The 20,661-nt window shown below is 45.4% G+C and overlaps 2 protein-coding genes across 6 annotated transcripts in view; both read right to left on the bottom strand.

Annotated features, from left to right (window-relative positions):
- On the bottom strand, nucleotides 1-2,033 carry MLNR (motilin receptor). Its single transcript, XM_069602485.1, has 2 exons — nucleotides 1,136-2,033; nucleotides 1-362 (listed from the first exon to the last, which is right to left on the bottom strand). The coding sequence occupies exons 1-2, from the start codon at nucleotides 2,031-2,033 to the stop codon at nucleotides 1-3; spliced, it is 1,260 nt and encodes a 419-aa protein (XP_069458586.1).
- A 14,489-nt stretch (nucleotides 2,034-16,522) lies between these two features.
- Nucleotides 16,523-20,661, bottom strand: part of FNDC3A (fibronectin type III domain containing 3A) — a 113,896-nt gene continuing 109,757 nt past the window's right edge. For all 5 annotated transcript variants that reach the window (XM_069601345.1, XM_069601348.1, XM_069601349.1 and 2 more), the window contains one exon: nucleotides 16,523-19,035. In XM_069601345.1, the coding sequence (XP_069457446.1) occupies nucleotides 18,721-19,035 (315 nt within the window). In that variant the 3' untranslated portion in view covers nucleotides 16,523-18,720. The remainder of the gene's footprint in view (nucleotides 19,036-20,661) is intronic.

Here is a 20,661-nt window from a genome sequence, read left to right as displayed (position 1 = left end):
TTAAGTCCCAGAGCCATGGGACAGGGCGCCAGTGTTGGTTGCTGACTTCTGCATGTTGGCACTGTTTTCTGTGCAGCCAGCCCTGTTTCCGGCGGGGTTCCCTTTGGCCTCCCTGCTTCTGCAGAAACCTCTCTGTCTGGACCGCCTGGCCAGCAGCAGTTTCCAGGCCGCTGCTCTATACTTCTTTGAAATGAGGTTGTAGAGGATGGGGTTGATGGAGGCGCTCAGATAGAAAAGTTGCAGAGCAACGATGTTAAAGTACTGAGAGAAGTGCATCATCTGGGAATCCTCAGTATTTATGTAAATGATTCTGCCAACGTGGAAAGGCAACCAGCAAACTATAAACGCCAGAACCACCACCACTGCAAAACAAAACACAGGCACCAGAATTAGCTAAAGCATCTGAAAACAAGAGTTGCCACTGAAGCAATAATTAACAGCAGGATAAATAAAACTCTTGCCTAGCCAGATCCCCACCCCAGAAAAACTACCAGGTTACAGGCAGCATCCATGTTTGGTTTGAAATTGAATATTTGAGAACAACCAACAACAACTGAACATTCGGCTCAAAACTAGAGAGAGTGATTTCTACTAACAAGTAGAAATCGTTTCTTTCCACAAACCTATTTCAGAAACATGTTCTCTGTTTTCCGTTGAAAAGAATTATGCAACCTCTGTACGATCTTTATTTATTTATTTATTTTTTGATATGGGCACTATTCACTTTAGTCCTCAGGATAACATAACATTTAGTAAAGAAACTTTATCTTAACGTGAGGTATCCCGTCTTCTCCAGGGTTCTGTGAATAATTCCACATTTGCGGCATCTAACGGACACAGGCAGTGGGCTTAAGAGCCTGCAATCATTCATCTTGGATCAGTCTAGCTCTCTGCTCACAGAGGCTTTGGAAAATAATAGTTATTTACCAGACCCGGATATCCCACCGTTAGGGGGGCTCCCTGGGTGACACAGAGCTCCTAGAAGACGGGAGATGGTTTTCTACGGAGACTGGGGAGACAAGCTGGGGTCGAACCGCAAAAGGAAGCGTGGCCAGAAGGGGTGCTGAGGGCTGGGAGATCCGGGGAAGGGGCACCGCGCGGTCGGGGTGTTTGGAACAGAGGCGGCGCCACTTACGCAGGACGCGGACCGTCTGCCGGTGGCCCTTCTCCCGGCCGGAGGTGGCCGGGCCTCGCAGCTGCCCGCGGCTCCTCCACAGCTCGCGCCCGATGAGCCCGTAGAGGACGCTGAGGCATAGGAAGGGCAGGAAGAAGTAGGCGGTGGTGACCCACAGCATGACGCGCAGCGCACCCAGCTGCGCCGGGCTCGGCCGGCACTCCCGGCTGAACAGCGCGGCGGCAGCTGCTTCGGGCCCCGACGGCGGGGACCGCGGGGAAGCCTGAGAGGGCCCCAGGAAGGGCGGCGGCAGCGGCGGCAAGGGGGAGGGCCGCGCGGTGCCGTTTAGGTCCCGGAGCGCATCGTGGCCGGCGTCCTGCTCGACGCCCACCAGAAAGAAGAAGGGCCCGGCGGAGAGCAGCGCCACGGCCCAGAGCGCGGCGATGAGCGCGCGGACGCGGCGCCGGGTGACCAGGACGCGCGCCCGGAGCGGACGGCAGACGGCCAGGTAGCGCTCCACGGCGAGCGCCGTCATGTGCAGCAGCGTGGCGTAGGTGCAGCCCTCGCCCACATAGAGTGAGAGGCGGCAGAGGAGCTGCCCGAACACCCAGGGCCGCGAGCGCCACAGGCGGTACAGGTCGAAGGGGAGCCCGAGCAGGATGAGCAGGTCGGACACGGCCATGCTGCCCAGGTATAAGTTGGTGGTGGTCCGCATGTCCCGGTAGCGCCCGATCAGCAGCACGGTCACCACGTTGCCGCTCACCCCGACTGCGAACAGCCCCAGGCACACGGCGGTCACGGGCACCAGCGCCCCCAGGGGGAAGGGCGAGCAGCGGCGCTCGTCGCACGGCAGCAGCGCGGCCCACGGCGGCTCCCCGGCGCCCCGCGAAGCGTGGCTGCGGTTCCCGGGGCTGCCCATGGGCGCGGCGCGCTGGGCGGACGCACGGACGCTCGCGGGGTCCCCGGGGCAGGGCCGGGTGCCTAGCGCCTGGCCCCGCAGCGAAAGCGCTTCCTTCGGCGGTCGGCGTGCGCAATGCGCGTGGCGCTCCCGCCGCCCGCAAGGCTCGAGCCCCGCTGCAGCGCGCGCCGGAACGCGATTCCGCGGTGTCCTCTTTGAGGGCTGCCGAGCAGGTGGCGCGCAGTCCCCGCCCCCGGCCGCCTCCCTGCCGGCGCCGGCCCCGCAGGCGCTCCCGCTCCCCGGCCCGTCCTGTTCCAGGCGCTTCCCTCCCCAACTGAGCGCGGGAGGCGGCCGCCCCGGACGACGCCTGCCCCGACGCGGGAAAGAGATTTCTGAGCCCCCAACCACGTCGGTTACCGCACCCAGCGGAGTGCGGGCGCTTTTTTGGGGTTGGGTTCTGAGAGGGACCTTCCGAGGGACCTTGGCTCGTGGCTGCGTCTTGACGGCTCGGGAGGGAGCCGCAGGACCAATAGCGGGAGAGGAGCTTAGACCAGAATCTAGAGCCCCTCCTGGGTTCTGGTGGTGGCTCGACAGCCGAGTCTTCTCAGATCAGCCCCAGCCTGAGGGGGCAACAGCCAGTTCTCCTCTTCTGTAAATTTTCAAATGGTGATGGAGTTGACCAAGTAATCTGAACTATCTCTTATTACTGAAATCTATGGACATGACCATGTCTACTCATTTTAAGGGGCTTCCCTGGTGGCTCAGACGGAAGAATCTGCCTGCAATGCTGGACCCCTGGGTTCGATCCCTGGGTTTGAAAGATCCCCTGCAGAAGGGAATGGTAACCCACTCCAGTATTCTTCCCCGGGGAATTCCATGGACAGAGGAGCCTGGCGGGCTGCAGTCTATGGGGTTGCAGAGTCGGACCCCACTGAGCGACAGTCACACATGAAGGACTAATATCCTGGGGGAGAGACTGAAAACTGAGTCCTGAGTCCATTCATTGTGGTCTTGATGACAGTAGCTGACGCCGAGAGCTCAGGATGTGTCCGGTGCTGTGCTTTCCGTTTAGTTTTCGAGTCATTGGAACTGAGTTCTTTGTTTGTGGATGGACACCGTCTAGCGATTTTTCCATCCTTCCAACCGTGGTTTAAATCCTCGACTTCTTTTCCCGAGTTCCCTTCCTCTTCCTGGAACTGAAAGCAGGCTTTGCTCTAGCCTGGCTTCCCCTGCTCCGCTCAGCCCTCCGGAGGAGGGGTACCGGTCACCGCTCTCATCATCACTGTCCCCGTCGTCCTAAAACCTATCTTTAAATCTCACCTCCTCACACTGTGCCCTCTCCAGCCCCTCCCACCTCATTCCCCCTCATTCTTAAGAATTTTGCTGTCTGACCTTCATTTTCTCAAGAGCTCCTGATAATAATAAAATTCACACCCCTACACAATTCCTCTGCCTCTCCTTTCTATCCGTGGTCTTGTCCTCCACCCAGTCTCAGGCAGTGGCCCCTGTGAAACACATCCCTTATGCCTTATTGTTCCCAGGGGCTTGCCTTCATCTCAGTTTCAGCCACCCCAGATTCTAACCTCCACCCCCTGTCTGTCTAGCTCACTTTCTCTGATACCTCCTGCAGTTCTTCAACTGCAGGAGTTCAGTGGGACCTGCATTCTCCCTCTGCTCCACCCTGTCCCTCACGAGCCCCAGGTTCACACTTCCCGACTATAATGAATTTAAACTCCAAGAGCAATACTAATGGCTTCCAAGAAAACACTCTCAACGCCTGTGCTCTTTTCTTTCTGGTCTCTTTGGCCAGAGTAACCCTGGTGAAGCTAAACTCTCTGCTTACTTTGTGCAGACTTCCAAGTACCTTGAGTAGAGTTGCATCTCTTGAAATTTACAACCTTTAGCTGGGGGCTTAGTTTTCTCCCACCATCTTCATCCTTATCCTATTTCATTTGCTTTTCCCACCCTCCAGACCACTCTGTACATCCTCCTCTCTCCTTGATCCTCAAGACTTCTTTCCCATCCTCACGCTCAGGTGGTGACCTTGTACTTTAATTCCTGGGAAGAATAGAAACAGCTGGAATAGAACTACATGCTCCCATCACCACAGCCACCATCCCCCCAATCCCCAGACAGATGAATGAATGGATGTTGTTGTTCAGTCACCCAGTCTGCCTCTTTGAGACCCCATGGACTGCAGCACTCCAGGCCTCCCTGTCCCTCACTGTCTCCCAAAGTTTGCCCAAGTTCACTTCCATTGCATCGGTGATGCCATCCAGCCGTCTCATGCTCTGACACCCTCTTCTCCTTCTGCCCTCAATCTTTCCCAGTATCAGGGACTTTTCCAATGAGTCAGCTGTTCACATCAGGTGACCAAAATACTTGACCTTCAGCTTTAGCATCAGTCCTTCCAATGAGTATTCAGGATTGATTTCCCTTAAGACTGACTGGTTTGATCTCCTTGCTGTCCAAGGGACTCTCAGGAGTCTTCTCCAACATTACAGTTTGAAGGCATCAATTCTTTGACACTCCGCCTTCTTTACGGTTCAGCTCTCACAACAGTATGTGACCACTGGGAAGACCATAGCCTTGACTGTATGGACCTTTGTTGGCAGAGTAATGCCTCTGCTTTTCGATACACACACCCCCGTCCACTCCCTGGACAGATGAATGAGTGGATGGTACTTGTACCTGAACTCAACTCTGCCACTCGGCACTTCATTCACCTCCTCAAAATCCTAGAAATCACTCTGGAAGTTCTCTCTCACACGCGTCATCAGATTTTCCTCCCTTTTCTGGATTGTTTCCATGTTTTCAGCAAAACTCAAAAGAGTGTCTGCATCCACCGTCTCCCCTTTTCCTCCCTTCCCCCTCCCTCTCTGCCTAAGCAGCGAAAATATAATTTCTCCATCTCTAGTTGATCTGAACTCTCCCTTACTCCCTCAGGTAGCAAGAAACAATTATCTAGCCTGCGTAAAGCATTGTCCGGTTGAATGAATTAGACAGCCCCTCTCAGCAGTGCTCGGCCCTCTTCTCTCTGATGGCTTCCTGCTTCTGCCCCGTCTTTCCCTAAGAGGGCCCAGGTGGGCGGGAAGCGAAGGTCAGGTGGCTTAAAGGGCCTTAGGAAACCAGGGAGGGAGGGGGGTGCCTAGCTTTGTGTTGGTTCCTAGGGGGCTGGCATTTGCTGGACTCCAACTCGTCCAAGGGTCCTCGTCCCCCTTGGTCACCAGGCACTCTGCTGACCTGAAGGCAGAGGTCTGTGGCTCGTGAAACTGTGGTCTTTTTCTTTGACTCCCGTGATGCTCCCAGGAGCACGTAGGTACCAGCTGGTAGGTACCAGCTGTCGGCTGTCACAGGTTACAGCCCCCCCAAGTCTCTGTCCTTGGGTCCTTTCTGCTCCTTGGCCTGGTGGTCTGCCCATGTCTGCCAAAAGGCTCCCTCACCCATCTCCGCCACATGACAACTCTGAGAAAGACCCACTGGGGCTCAGAGCATGTCTGCACATCAGGCTCACAAAAGCCAACTCTCCATCTCGTCTGTACTGCACAGCTCCGTTCAGACCCTCCCCTGCGCTGCTATATTTTCTCTGTGGAGCTTATGACCAACTGACCTGCTACTGAATCTACTTAGCTGTTTGTTATCTGGCCCCCTCCATCTCCTGACATCACATGCTCCGGAAGACAGGATTTCATCTTTCCCTAGTGCCTGGTACCAAGTGAGAATTCAATAAATATTTTTCAATCTCAGAGCATGAATAAGTCTTTCCAGAATAGGGCACCATATTTTCTTTACAATTCCCAGCAGTTGAGAACCGTACTCTGATTACAGGGGCTGTTCAGCAAGCACTCCTTGATAATCTGGTTGGAGATAGAATACTGATACGGAGAATTAGATTCATGGACAGGTTTTTATTATGTTTTAGTATGACTTGGCCTCTGGGGCAGATCTGAACCCTATTATGATGGCTTGGCCTTCCATGTTTTAGGAAGAAATGGGACCAGATACCTGAAGAATGACTAAATCCTCTTTCTACTTTGTATTTCTGAGCCATCCACCAGCTCATGACGTTGTATTTCATTGGAGGAGAGGGAGAATTTTCAGTAGTCCAGGTGTGTGGCTACCCTCCTCCTCTACCAAATGTGAAGTATCTACCTTCACATTTGCTGCTTGTGTGGGGCAAAACCGAGCCTAGGTCTGACCCAGCTCTCCCCCTGCTTCCCTGGAAGCTGGTGTCCTTAATAGGCATTTTGCCCCTGGCTGGAAGCCTCATAGGCTGGAATGTTCTGGAAGAAAAAAAAAGCTAACTTTGTGCTATGTGTGAGGCGCATTTTCAAGTACCTGCATATGGTAACTCATTGAGTCTTTAACCACAGCCTTTTGAATGGGTGCTTTCAGTATGTCCATTTTACAGATGAGGAGACCAAGGCACAGAGAAGCTGCCTTAGGTCACGCAGCTGGTGAGCGTCTGCTTCCCAAGGCCGAAGGCACGACCTCTGAGCCAGGGCCTCTCGCTTGGTAGGCCATAGCACGACCAGTCTTAGGAATGGTTCCTGTGATCAGCTTCTGCTCGGAAAGTATCTTTTAGTTCGTATTCTATAAACCAGATTTTTGTGGACAAATGGAAACAGAAGGTTTTTTGTTTTTTTCAGTTGAAGTATCGTTGATTTGGGGTCTTCCCTGGTGGTTCAGCAGTAAAAAAAATCTGCCTGCAATGCAGGAGACTTGGGTTTGTTCTCTGGATGGGGGCAATCCCCTGGAGAAGGAAATGGCAACCCACTTCAGCATTCTTGCCTGGGAAATCCCATGGACAGAGGAGCCTGGCGGGGTATAGAGCAGGGGGTCACAAGAGTGGAACATGACTCGGCGACTAAACCACCACCATAGCTGATCTACCAGGCTGCGTTAGTTTCTCATTTACAGCGCCATCTCCCGTGCTCCTGGAGCCCTTGTAGGGTTGAGTCATCACTGAGCAGGCTCCTGCCTCTCACCTGCACCTCACTTGGGAGCTGCCCTTGGGCTGTAGCCTCTCCCATCTGCACAGGTTCCTGGAGACGGCGCCACAGCAACCCAGCCTGGTCCTCAGGCAGAGTGAGGGTTCGGCTTGAAGGTTTTCCACCCGGCTGCAACAGAGTAGAACCTTTGTATTCTGCTGCTGCTGCTGCTAAGTCGCTTCAGTCGAGTGCGACTCTGTGCGAACCCATAGATTCTCCAGGCAAGAACACTGGAGTGGGTTGCCATTTCCTTCTCCAGTGTGTGAAAGTGAAAAGTGAAAGTGAAGTTGGTCAGTTGTGTCCGACTCATAGCGACCCCATGGGCTGCAGCCTACCAGGCTCCTCCGTCCATGAGATTTTCTAGACAAGAGTACTGGAGTGGCTTGCCATTGTCTTCTCCATTTGTATTCTATTACAGGTTAATCGCTAAAGAGATGTTGCCTGGAAACGTAAATGGCCCACCTCTAAGGAGCCCTGCCTCCCAGGTAATGAGCATTAAGCTAAAACACCTTTGGGTAGCTGAACCACCCTGACCAGGCCCACCTGTGAATGACTCAAGGGAGGAAGAAATGAACACATTCCCTTTGGAGGCTCAGCTGGAACCGGACGTATTTGTCTTTACTTCCTACACTTTTAGCTAAAGAGAAGCCTGAATTCTGACTCGGGCAAGATGACTCCCCGGCTTCTTGGTCAGCTGGTTTTCTGAATAAAGTTGCTCTATTGATTTGGCCCGTCGTGTGGCGAGCAGTACCAGCTTGGACTTGATAACAAATTTTGGTGCAGTCAGCCAGGAGCCTTGCTACTCATGGCTAGCTGGTCCCCTTTGGGGAATTTTTGGGTAAGGCCCCTAGCAGCTGCTAGGACCGCTTATCTTGAAAATCTTCCCCTCAAAATGCCCCAGAATGGCTCTGGCTGCCCCAGCACTTGGCAGCTGGGGCAGGGAATCAGCATTTGGAGGCCGACAGGCTCCATATGGTAGGGTGAGTTGCTCTGGTGTGTACAGCCAAAAAATTTCTTTCCTCTGCGTTTGGGGCCTTTCTCCAGAATAAGCCAGTTTGTTTGTATGTGAGTGGGGAACCCTGTTGGAGAAAGGAAAGCTGTTGGGCTTTTACCTGTTTTGTGAGCCCCTTCATTTGTTTCTTGGGGTGCTAGTGTTCCTACGTGCCGTTTGTGCTTTTTTTTTTTTTAAAGTTACTCACCTTTTAATTGAAGGATAATTGCTTTACAGAATGCTTTATTTGTCTTGAATTTCTGTCTTTCAAAACGGAGAATGTTTCAACTATCCCTGAAGAAAGTCCTCTGAGGTGCATTTTGGATCTGATTACAGCTGTGAACCTATGAGTGAGAGGAAGATATTTTATTGAAACAACGTGTGGCCACAGTGCCTCTTAGGATCTCCAGGAGGGGTTGAGGCAGGGTTATCTGGGGACCCTGGGCACCTTGTACTGCTATGCTTGTGTTAATTAGGTCATTTAGGGTCTCCTACGTCACTGGCATATGTAAAGCCCCCAAGACCAAAATTGAGGGTTTATTTAGATTTTCTGATTGTCCTTTGGGTTTTTTTTTTTTTTAATTTTGCATGATACTGTTTCCCCATTTATAGCCAGCCCGCTTTTGTGATATTTAAAATTTTTTTACTGATGTCAAGTGGAGGTAAGGAACAGGAAAAAAAAGCAAAGAGAAAACAAAGTCTTTTTTTGTCCAAGAGTGGGATATTCCCGGGAAGAAGAGAAATCTTCCACTTGGTTCCTAAAATTACTGAAAGCTACAAATAGAAATAGATGTGTCTTTCCCAAAATATTAGTAAGGGGTTTTGCCGTCTAGACAGATAGGATTTATTCTGACAGAAACCCAGCTTGAATCCACTCTCTTTTGTAACTGATGGATTATACAATGTTATACCTGATTCATGACTGAAATTTTGGAATGGGAACTATGTTTGTTTGTACATGTTATAGATGTCTGGCATTGCCAGAATTAATTTGTAAAAGAATTTAATTGACCTAAAGGAATTTAGGCTTCCCTGGTAGCTCAGCTGGTAAAGAATCCACTTGCAATGTGAGAGACCCTAATTTGATTCCTGGGTCGGAAAGATCCCCTGGAGAAGGGACAGGCTACCCACCCCAGTATTCTTGGGCTTCCCTGATGGCTCAGATGGTAAAGAATTTGCCTGCAATGTGGGAGACCTGGGTTTAATCCCTTCATTGGTGAAGATCCCCTGGAGAAGGGAATGGCTACCCACTCCAGTATTCTGGCCTGGAGAATCCCCATGGACAGAGGAGCCTGGTGAGCTGTTCGCAAAGAGTCAGACATGACTGGGTGACTTTCACTTTCAAAGGAATTTAAGTGCTTAAATAAATACTCAAATGGTTTTTTTTAAAACACTGGCCAGAAGGAATTTCAGGTTCATGTGACCTAGGAAATATTCAGTATTGAATTAATGTCTGGTATTAAAGTTAGCTTAAGCTTGTTGGTTTGATTAATACATGTTTTAGGTCATCAACATCAAATATATTACTTTTTATTGTGCCTAGGTTTGCTAGAAATCAAATACTGAAAGACCTTATTATTCCTATTACAGCAAGAAAAATAATAATATGACAAAGCTTTTAAGTAAATAAAATAGAGATAAATGAGGTAAGAGTAAGAGGTAAACACTACAGAAATAGCTGGGGCTTCCCTGGTGGCTCAGACGGTAAAGTGTCTGCCTGCAGTACAGGAGACCCGGGTTTGATCCCTGGTCGGGAAGATCCCCTGGAGAAGGAAATGGCAACCCACTCCAGCACTCTTGCCTGGAAAATCCCATGGACAGAGGAGCCTGGAGGGCTACATACAGTCCATGGGGTTGCAAAGAGTTGGACATGACTGAGCGACTAAGCACAGCACACATAGCTATGTTGTGAAGAAGCAAGATTTCATCAGGTTCAAATAGTTGTAGATAAAAAAAAAAAAGGATTGATTAGAGATTCTAAGAATACTCATCACCTCCATTCAGTAAGAAATAGCCTGAACCATCTTCATCCTTTTCCTCACAAGATTCTGGAACTGACATGACACTGGAGAATTTTAGTAGGGAAGAACCTTTGTATTCTATTACAAATTAATCACTAAAGGGATGTTGCCTATAAGCTTAAATTATATATAAATGGCTCATTTCTGGGAACCCTGCCTCCCAGCTAATGAGTATTGAGGTAAATACCTTTGTTCAGCTCACAGGAAACATCCTGACCAGGCCCACCTGTGAATGACTGCAGGCAGGAAGTAACTAACAAGTTCTCTCCAGCGGCTGGCCGGAACCAGGCAAGGTGTGACTTTACTCCCTTCCCTTTTAGTGTAAAAGAAGCCTGAATCCCAACTCAGGCAAGATGGTTCTTTGGGATACAAATCTACTATCTTCTTTCTTGGTCTGCTGGCTTTCCAACTAAAGTTGCTGTTACTTGCCCCAACAACTGGTCTCTCAGTTTACTGACCTGTCGTGCAGCAAGCACTCCGAGCTTGCACTCAGTAACACAATCAATAGGCTGACACCCCAAAGGCTGGGAGACACCTGGGGAATGGCATCGCTGAAAGCTCATTCTCTCATCGTCTGGCCTGGATCCAGGAAATTTGAGGACAAGGGCACCTGACCAGAGTACCTGCATTATTTTGCACTTTGTCATTTAGCTCAATGAGTCATCTTGGTGCTCTTTCCAGATCAGTCAATAGGAGGCTACCTTAATCTCTTTTGCTATAGCTACACATGGTATTCCATTGCATTGGGTGTACAATTTAACCAGTCTCGCACTGTTGCTCATTTAGGTCATTTCTGGTCTTTTGCTGGTACAAATAGGTCTGCAATGAATGGTGCTGTCCAATGTGTCATGTCTGCAGATAAATATTTGTTAGTGGACTGCCTGCTCAAAGAGTGTAAACAGAAATTTAATTTCCCTTCATAAGGGTTGTATAGCTTAAGCTCCACCAGCACTATCTTATTTTTCTACCGTTATCAATGGTGTGTAATCAAAGCTTTGCATTTTTGCCAGTGAGAATGAAAATGGTGTTTCTGGGTTTTTATTTTATGTTTCTTATTTCATTTCCATATTTCGGAACTGACATTTTCCTTATTAGGAAGATTAGATTAGCCCTTTTCTGGGATATTAGTGCAGATATTTCCTGGTTGGCTATTGGCTCTAACTATTTTTATTTGTTTGTTTACTGCTAATACAGAAGTCTTTATCTTTATGGTGTTAAAATGATCAGCATTTCTGTGACTTCTATATCTTGAGGCATAATTTGAAAGGCCACCACAAGTCCAAGATTATAAAGGAATTCTCCCATATCTTATTTATTTAGTTTCATCATTTATATTCATTTGGAATTCATCCTGGTATAAGGTATGAGATGTGGCTACCCAGTTGTACCGATATCATTTGTTTTGGTGGTTTAGTCGCTAAGCTGTGTCTGACTCTTTGGGACCCCATGGACTGTAGCCTGCCAGGCTCCTCTGTCCATGGAATTCTCCAGTCAAGACTACTGGAGTGGATTGCCATTTTCTCCTCCAGGGGATCTTCCCAACCCAGGGATTGAACCTGTGTTTTCTGCTTGGCAGGCAGATTCTTCACCCATCGTTTGTTGACTTGTTCATTTTTACTCCACTGATTTGAGGTGCCACCTTTATTAAGTACTAAATTCTTCTATGTACTTGGGTCTATGGGCTTTCTAGTCGGTTCCAAACAACTCTTTTCTGCTGGTATTATTAAGGCTTTATAACTTAGTGCACCTAGTCCCCTCTCATTGCTCTTTTTCAGCATTTTTCTATTTTTGTTTTCCCAAATGAATGACAGTTTACTTATTTACAGGAGATTTATACTGTCTTTTAAAATTTGGTGTCCCTTTAAAATGTTATTGATGATATTGTCATAAACTGTGTGTGCTCTTTCTAGAATAATGTGTACTCCCTGGATCCTTTGTAGTTTCGTACTTGTCACCCCTCTGGGGTAATTAAAAAAAAAACTTTTTGGTTAATTAATTAGACTGCTTCGCATCTCAGTTGTGGCACTCTGATCTTCATTCTGTCAAGTGGGCTCCAAAGTTGTGGCATGCGGGCTTAGTTACTCCTTGGCACGTGGAATCCTCATTCCCCGATCAGGGATTGAACCCGTGTCCCCTGCGTTGCAAGGTGAGTTCTCAACCACTGGATCACCATGGAAGTCCCCCTGAGGTCATTTTGAGCCAGATTTACAATGATTGGAATCCACGTTCTTCATAGCATGACTGGATACTAAACTTCATGCTGGTTTTAAAGGTCTGAATCACATTTAGAGAATCACAAATTAATTCTATGAGTATTAGTCCTTAAAAAAAGTGGAAGTCGCTCAGTCATGTCTGACTCTTTATGACCCCGTGGACTGTAGCCTACCAGGTTCCTCTATCCGTGGAATTCTCCAGGCCAGAATACTGGAGTAGGTAGCTGTTCCCTTCTCCAGGGGATCTTCCCAACCCAGGGATCAATCCTGGTTCTCCTGCATTGCAGGCAGATTCTTCACTGTCTGAGCCACCAGGGAAGCATTAATACATGCATTTTCCTCACATGATTTTTAGGTTGCTTTTCAGAATACAGGCTGTAAGGAAAAAGGTCTTATGCTACCCTGTATGAACTTCTTACTACACAGCTACTGTCATTGGTAAACTGAAACTGTAAAGCGTAACTTCCTCTCCAACATCACTGGGTCATCCTAGAAATGTTAAGAGTCAGACAGAGCTGGTAACTAGTGGGCAGGCCAAATCATTTAATAGCTATTAATGACACCCATTACATCATGAGAAACGCTGGACTGGAAGAAACACAAGCTGGAATCAAGATTGCCGGGAGAAATATCAATAACCTCAGATATGCAGATGACACCACCCTTATGGCAGAAAGTGAAGAGGAGCTAAAAAGCCTCTTGATGAAAGTGAAAGAGGAGAGCGAAAAAGTTGGCTTAAAGCTCAACGTTCAGAAAACAAAGATCATGGCATCCGGTCCCATCACTTCATGGGAAATAGATGGGGAAACAGTAGAAACAGTGTCAGACTTTATCTGGGGGGGCTCCAAAATCACTGCAGATGGTGACTGCAGCCATGAAATTAAAAGACGCTTACTCCTTGGAAGGAACATTATGACCAACCTAGATAGCATATTCAAAAGCAGAGACATTACTTTGCCAACTAAGGTCCGTCTAGTCAAGGCTATGATTTTTCCTGTGGTCATGTATGGATGTGAGAGTTGGACTGTGAAGAAGGCTGAGTGCCGAAGAATTGATGCCTTTGAACTGTGGTGTTGGAGAAGACTCTTGAGAGTCCCTTGGACTGCAAGGAGATCCAACCAGTCCATTCTGAAGGAGATCAGTCCTGGGATTTCTTTGGAAGGACTGATGCTAAAGCTGAAACTCCAGTACTTTGGCCACCTCATGCGAAGAGTTGACTCATTGGAAAAGACTCTGATGCTGAGAGGGACTGGGGGCAGGAGGAGAAGGGGACGACAGAGGATGAGATGGCTGGATGGCATCACTGACTCGATGGACGTGAGTCTGAGTGAACTCCGGGAGTTGGTGATGGACCGGGAGGTCTGGCGTATTGCGATTCATGGGGTCGCAAAGAGTCGGACATGACTGAGCGACTGAACTGAACTGAATGACACCCATAAACGACTCCGTTTTACCAGGCACAACCCACCAACTAGAGGGAGTGGGAACACCCAAGGACATCAGGGAAGTTGGAAAAGGAAGTGAGAAGTTGGTCTGTGTCCTTAGAAATGTGGACTTAATGACTAGGTCAATTTAATTGACTCGATGTCCGGGATTCTCTAGTTACGTGCTATCTGTGTATCAGTCTTTAGGAATGTCTTATAGTCCCTTCTAGAGGTAAAAAAGTCACTGAAAATTAACCATTTTAAAGTGAGCATTTCAGGGGCTTTTATTTATTTGACTGTGCCGGCTCTCAGTTGCAGCATGTGGGATCTAGTTCCCTGACCAGGGATCGAACCCGGGCCCCCTGCATTGGGAGCATGGTTTGAGCCACTGGACTGCCAGGGACTTGTAGTATAGTCACAATGTTCCACAACACCCACCTACTTCTACCAAGTTCCAAACCATTTCCCCAATAGAACACCATACACAGTAAGCAGTTACTCTCCATCTCCTTCTTCCAGCTCCTGGCAACCACTCATCTTTCTATCTATATGGATTTATGTAGTCTTGATATTTCCAGTGAATAGAATCACACATGTGACCTGCTGTGTCTAGTTTCTTTCACTCAGCCTGTTTTCAAGTTTCAGCCACATTGTACTGAGTTGATCAAAAAGTTCGTTTTTCTGTAAGATGGCACAGAGAAACCCAGATGAACTTTTTAGCCAACCCAATAGCTATATTCCCTTTTTGAACAAGTGAGCTTATCTCACCTGTGGATGAATGAGTGTTTAAGAGAATGAGTTAAACCTAGGGCAGGGTGGAGGCTCAAAATGGGAATCAGTGTATCCAAGGATGAAATTTTGTTTTTTGTTTTTTTTTTTTGTTTTTGGTTATTGGTTTTTTTTTAATTAATTAATTTATTTTTTTTAATTTTAAAATCTTTAATTCTTACATGCGTTCCCAAACATGACCCCCCCTCCCACCTCCCTCCCCACAACATCTCTCCGGGGCATCCCCATGCACCAGCCCCAAGCACGCTGCACCCTACGTCAGACATGGACTCAAGGATGAAATTTTGGAGGAAAAGAAATTAGAGCTTTGTTTGGTCTGAAATGCCTGTACCAGATTCTCTATGTACTTGGGACTACGAGCTTTCTATTTTCTGTGTATGTGTGTGGTGGTATTATAAGTTCCTAAGGCTTTAGAGTTTAGTGCAGCTAATCCTCTCTCATTGCTCTTTTTCAGGGTTTTTCTGTTTTTGTTTTGTACCAGATTCTCTTAGTCTGATTTCTTTCTGTTCAGTTTTAAGAGGACTGTGAGCTGCTTTGGATGTGGTGAGGTGTTCAGCTTGACATTTAGGAAGTACTCAATAAATGCTATCATAAATGCAATTAAAGTCAATTATTATCTTGATTCCCTTGAGTTGAGGGCTTCTCTGGGAGACAGCAGAGGATAGTGGTCAAGTTCGGGGGCACTAGAGCAGTCACATGGATTCAAATATCTAATCTTGGGTTTCTCACTTATTAGCCGTGTGATCTTGAGCAGATAATGCTCTGTGCCTCAGTTTATACTTAATGGAGCAATTAAGAGGACTGTGAAATAACTAAGGTAACACTGAATATAACACCTTTAACACACTGACTGGTCAACAGATGCTATTACAATTTGAATGGGTCATGTGGCTTTAAAATGTTTTGAAACTTTTCTCTTGGCAAATTTCCCACAGCATCGTGTTATCTATAAGATGAAAAATAGTCCTTATATCGTCTAAACATTTGAAGGCACCAGTGCAGACACTGTTTTGCTGACCCCAACTATTAAAATCTTAGTTCTTCTTTCAACTTCTCCTTTAAGAGAGTCAGGGAGAAAACAAATGAGTAAAGGGACACATACAGATTGTTCTCAATCTGTAATATTAAAGGCTTTCTGGTGGCTCAGACAATAAAGAATCTACCTGCAATGTGGGAGACCCGGGCGTTTAAAAAACACAAAGCACTATGGTCACCTATGTTGATGGTAGGTGTTTAGATTCTAGGATGACAAGTGTTAGGTTTGGGAGACCCATTTCCTTTTTGCAGCCTCTTTGCGTAACTGAGCCACCACAGACATGGGATCCTCCTGCAGAGAATCTGTTGATGATGTTAAGGTACGTACACGTGTTGGAAACCAACCCACAAAATGCTTAAGCACAACATGTAACATTCCTATTTCCAATCTATAGGAAAAAAAAAAAAGGTGCTGTGGAACGGTGACTCCAGTATCCTATCATTCTCAAGGGTGGATTCCAACTCAGTGGCTTCCATGCAGCAATGTCCCTACGTCCAGTTTCTCCTCTTCCACAGCCTAACATTTTAAACTTTCTCATGGTGCCTACAGTTGCAGCAATTACAGATCCACTTGGATTTTAAAAAGCAATGTATCCCTGGACGAGGTCTGTGGGATGGAACTTTTGAGATAAGCGAGAAGGGATGTTGAATGTCCTGGTATGTGTGAGAACTTTATGGTATTAAGCAGGAGGGCATGTTGAACCTTCTGGTGGAAAGCAGGCCTGGCTCTGGGCCCTGTAGGTGGGAAAGAAGGCAAAGAATGCAGGACAGGTGAGGAGAGGTCAGACTTTCTTTCCAATGGGAAGTTTACCTCAGACCCATCTTTATTCATTAGATATCTTGTTTTCTTTATATATAGATATATAATGAGTTGCACAAAATCAGCTCACTAGGATAAAACTTGACCTTCTTGAATATGGATCCTTCTCCTGTTGAAGATTTAATTATTTTGAGAAAACTGTTGTAAGCCAATTGCAAGAGGGAAAAAAACATTTCATTCTCCAAAAGAGGCAGCAAATAATGTTTATGAATACAATAAACATATCTCAAAAGAAGAATGATACAACTTTTATTTTCCATGGATTTTAAAGATATTTTTGCTACATAGTTTATGTATTTTTATGAGATTATATTTTACCATCTGTATGAAGTTCATCCTTACACAATTTTAAGGTGATATGTTTGGTAGTGTGTCTATAATCTTTAAAAAGTTTAGAGTTTTTGGAATGTACAGTATATGAGGTAAAATCAAGGTGACATTAAAAATTGTTTCTCCTCTGCACGCGTTTTGCAGTGAGGCTCGAATGGCAAGCACACTATTAAATGACATTTACTATCAAAAATAGGAGTTCATTTGAGATACTATGAAAAACATAAGCCACTGTAACTGCCACAGTGGCACATTTTACCATTTTAGACATTCAACTATATAGAAATCTCTGGGCTATTACACTCAGACTCATTTGTACTGCCAAATGTGGCACTTTTCAGAAGTTTCTAGAAAACAATCACTGTTTCGGGGGACGTTATCAGCCTACATATAAGAGATTAAATTTAAATAAAATGTAAACATACAGTATTTTATAGTGACAGATCATTCTTACCACTTGGGAAGGCCAAGTTTATCCATTTCTTTTTTGAACAAAAGTTAATGTTTTTTTCTACAGCACAGATCATTTGACATAAATCAATTACAATACATGCCCATTCTAATAGAAGAAATTCTTCAGGGATCTTCAAAGCACAAAACATACGTCCTTTTTTTCAAAGACTGACAGAAGTGCTTAGTAATCACTAAAATGCTAACCTCAGCAACTAAAAATTAGTGATTCACTATCCTAAAATTCAAATAATAAATTAAAAAGGCTAGTTACAAGTGTTTTACAGATAACAGATGTGGTAAAACAAGAATTTTAGATAGTTTCATTACGAACTGTATTATTACTGGCAGTCATGGACATCTATGCAAGATGTACAATGTGATACTTGACAAGATTCAGTCTGATCATCCAATAACTCACAAATGCAAGCTCACAAAACATTAATGAATTATGTAATTGCAAAGTGCTCTAATGCAACATTAACCACATGCAATCAACAACTGGAACAGTATCCAAACAGACACTACATTAAACATTAGTTTTTCAAGAAAGAAAGCAGCTTGAAGTTTACTGGTGCAAATTAATTTTGTCTTCAGATTTGGTGCCCCAAACAAAAAGGTTAGGTTTGATTATGAATTCTGATGGTGATGGCAGTAGTTATGGGAGAAGCAGCAAAACTTACGGGAGTTCTTCAAAATTAGCCTATACCAGATAGATGGAGTGAGAGTGTCTGTGTGTGTATATTATATATATATATTTCTACACTTGGTATATATATAAAGCCATATGTACGTGCATGTCCTTATACACACACGTAGAGTTCAAAGGCTCAAAAATAAAGTAAGTCTGAAATTCAGGATTGATTATGAATTACTTTTAAAAAGTTAACTATCTAAAAGCCCTCTGTTCTTTTCCATGTTTTCAAGACCTGAAGATGTGTTTCTGAGTAAACGTTAAAATATTTTTAGGCCAAGTAAACTGTCTGTGCTTTCTTCAAGTGACTTATCTGTGAATTCATGAATATATACTTGTAATGAAGAACTCCACATTTATCAAACAAGAAGCTTTTTTCCATGCATATTCTTTCATCCAGTTTTTGTCTGCTAAGCCCCTCCAGTTATTCATCATAATCCCACTTACCAAATTAAGACAAATGAGGAGGTAGAAATATAGCACTAGATTGCTTTCACAGCATCATCATACTTTAACATTTTTATATAGCATGTTAGTGTGAATTTTAACCATTCTGAATTTTTCACTAGGTAATAATCTTTAGAACAAACAGATCAGGATGTCACTGTTACACTCATGCCGATTGGTCAAAATATCAATTATATATTGTATTGTTGCCTCTCAGAAATTTTGTTTCACAAGAAGGCATGTCAAAACAAGAAAAAAAAGCAAGAAAGGAAAAAAAAAAAAGAGCCCCAACCAAACAAAAAGCCGAAAATTGCTATTTCTGTGGCTTGCATTCTAATAAGGTGCCAGCCTCTACCTAGCAATATAAAGCATTAAAAATGGCCAAAATGATGTACTAGAGTCTCAATGCCAGTGCTTAATGCCACTGTTTTTGTAAAAGCAATACAGAAATAATTTTAGTACATGACAAAATAAAATGTAATATTAAAAATAAAGTTATATTTTCACTTGATTACAAAGTACTGAATGATAAAGGCAATCAAAATGGAAAAGAACGCAAAGAGCACAAGGATGACGGCTGCGCACTGCTCGTCGCTGAGCGCCCGCCCGCTGCTCGTGCTTTCCACAGTGTCTCTGCTGGCGCTGGCTGGTGGTTCAGTCCTCTGAGAGATGAAGAGCACTGTCGTGCTGTAGGGACCGACGAGGTCCTGATGCCCTGCAGGGTCTTGGCACTGGCGAATGGCACACACGCGGAAACGATATTCACAGTTCAGCTGAAGGCTTGAATACCGGAATGAAGAGTCAGGACCTCTGTAAATCTGATGGCAAGACATGGGGAAAAGGAGAATTGCATGTGAAGGCTGGGTAGAAAATCTATGTTAAGACTGGCTAGGTTTAGAGTTATTTTTGACATGGAAGCATGTGATAGCCACCGCCTGGCTCTTTTAAATGAGATTTTAAAATACCTATATATTAAAGAACTCAACTGTTTGCTGTGTAATGGCAGGGGAAATCTGAAGAGTCAGGGTGTGCCATCTCCCCTCACAGAGCTTACAGACCAGCTGAAGAGGGAAGATGTGCCCCCAGGGTAGCTACAGAATAAGCACAATCAGTCCACGGGCATTTCTCTGGTTTCACCAAATGTAAGAAGTCAAACTTGTGTGAAGCCATTCCATGAAAAGAGGAGCAGTGTCTCAGCTTCCTCTCCCATGGTGTCTTCGTAAAACTGGTTTTCTGTAATGTTTCAAACAGATGTGATGAATGAAACAATAAAAAAGGAGAGCTTGCTACAGGTGTCTGTGGCAAATCATTTTATAAACTTTAAAGTGAGAGATCACTTAGAACCAAAGAATTAGATCTTAAAACCCACTCCTCTGCTCAGTCCCCCAGAAGGGCAATAATAGGAATGGAATTCCACAGATTTTCAAGGCAGAGTGCTAGTGACTGTAGGGACTGGGCTCCGAGCTCTGCTCTACCCCTGCACACGCCGTGATGGTGTGACAGCAGTCATCCTGTATGGAAACTAATCTGTTACGGCGCTTCTTAGCACAGTGCCCAGCATACAGCGAGTGCTCAATATATGGAAGCTCTCACTTCCATTACTGAATCCCTTCACTCATTCTCTAAATGAAAAGACCAAGACTCAGTGGCTTCCCAGTTGAGTTTCCCCAGCTAGCTGGTGGGTTACAAGTAAGGTCAGGCAATTTTGGCTGCCTTATTTGTATCTGTGTTATAAATCTAAATTTTTACATACTGGTTTGCTCCCAAAGGAGCAAGGTAAGATCTTTCCCTCAATTCTGTGTCTCTAGCATACAATAGGTACTTGTTAATAAAAGGCCACTATATTAGTATTGACTATGTATATATCAAATGTATATTGGTAGATACTGAAAAGATATAAATTTATAAATTCATTCAATAAATGAATTTTTATTGAAAAATGAATCTTTAAAAAATGCTGAATATGCCTTAGTCCTGAAGAGGCAGATGAGCATTTCAGGAAGTGGGAATATAGAAATGATTTATGTTTCAGTGATGGTAAAAGGATGAAGTTAAGTAAATCAGAACACTGTATTAGAAAGCAGTGTGAAACAATATACATACAATGGGTCAATTTAGTAAAAGTTAAAAAATATGTATTTGTCCTACAGGTACAGTAGATGATACTCATTTTTGCCTTTGAAATTTTCTTTACTTTCCATTTGTCTCCAAATGATCACGGTAAAATGATTTGGGAAAAAGCCTCAACAAATGGCATGAGGGTGACAGGTGAGGCGATTTGACACCGAGAAGAAGAGCATATTACTACACTAACTGGAAACTTAGGTCTAATTCCACAGGGGCTTTACTGTGCGCTATTTAAACAGTGTCTAAGGAATCCTGATCGTAAGGTTGAGTGAGGGATTGAGGGAATTGGGCATGACAGGGCCTCCTGGTGATAAAAG

The sequence above is a fragment of the Ovis canadensis genome, chromosome 10, assembly GCF_042477335.2.
Source record: "Ovis canadensis isolate MfBH-ARS-UI-01 breed Bighorn chromosome 10, ARS-UI_OviCan_v2, whole genome shotgun sequence".
NCBI lineage: Eukaryota > Metazoa > Chordata > Mammalia > Artiodactyla > Bovidae > Ovis > Ovis canadensis.
The sequence above is the reverse complement of the archived record's forward strand: the minus strand, read 5'-3'. Positions and strand labels throughout refer to the sequence as shown.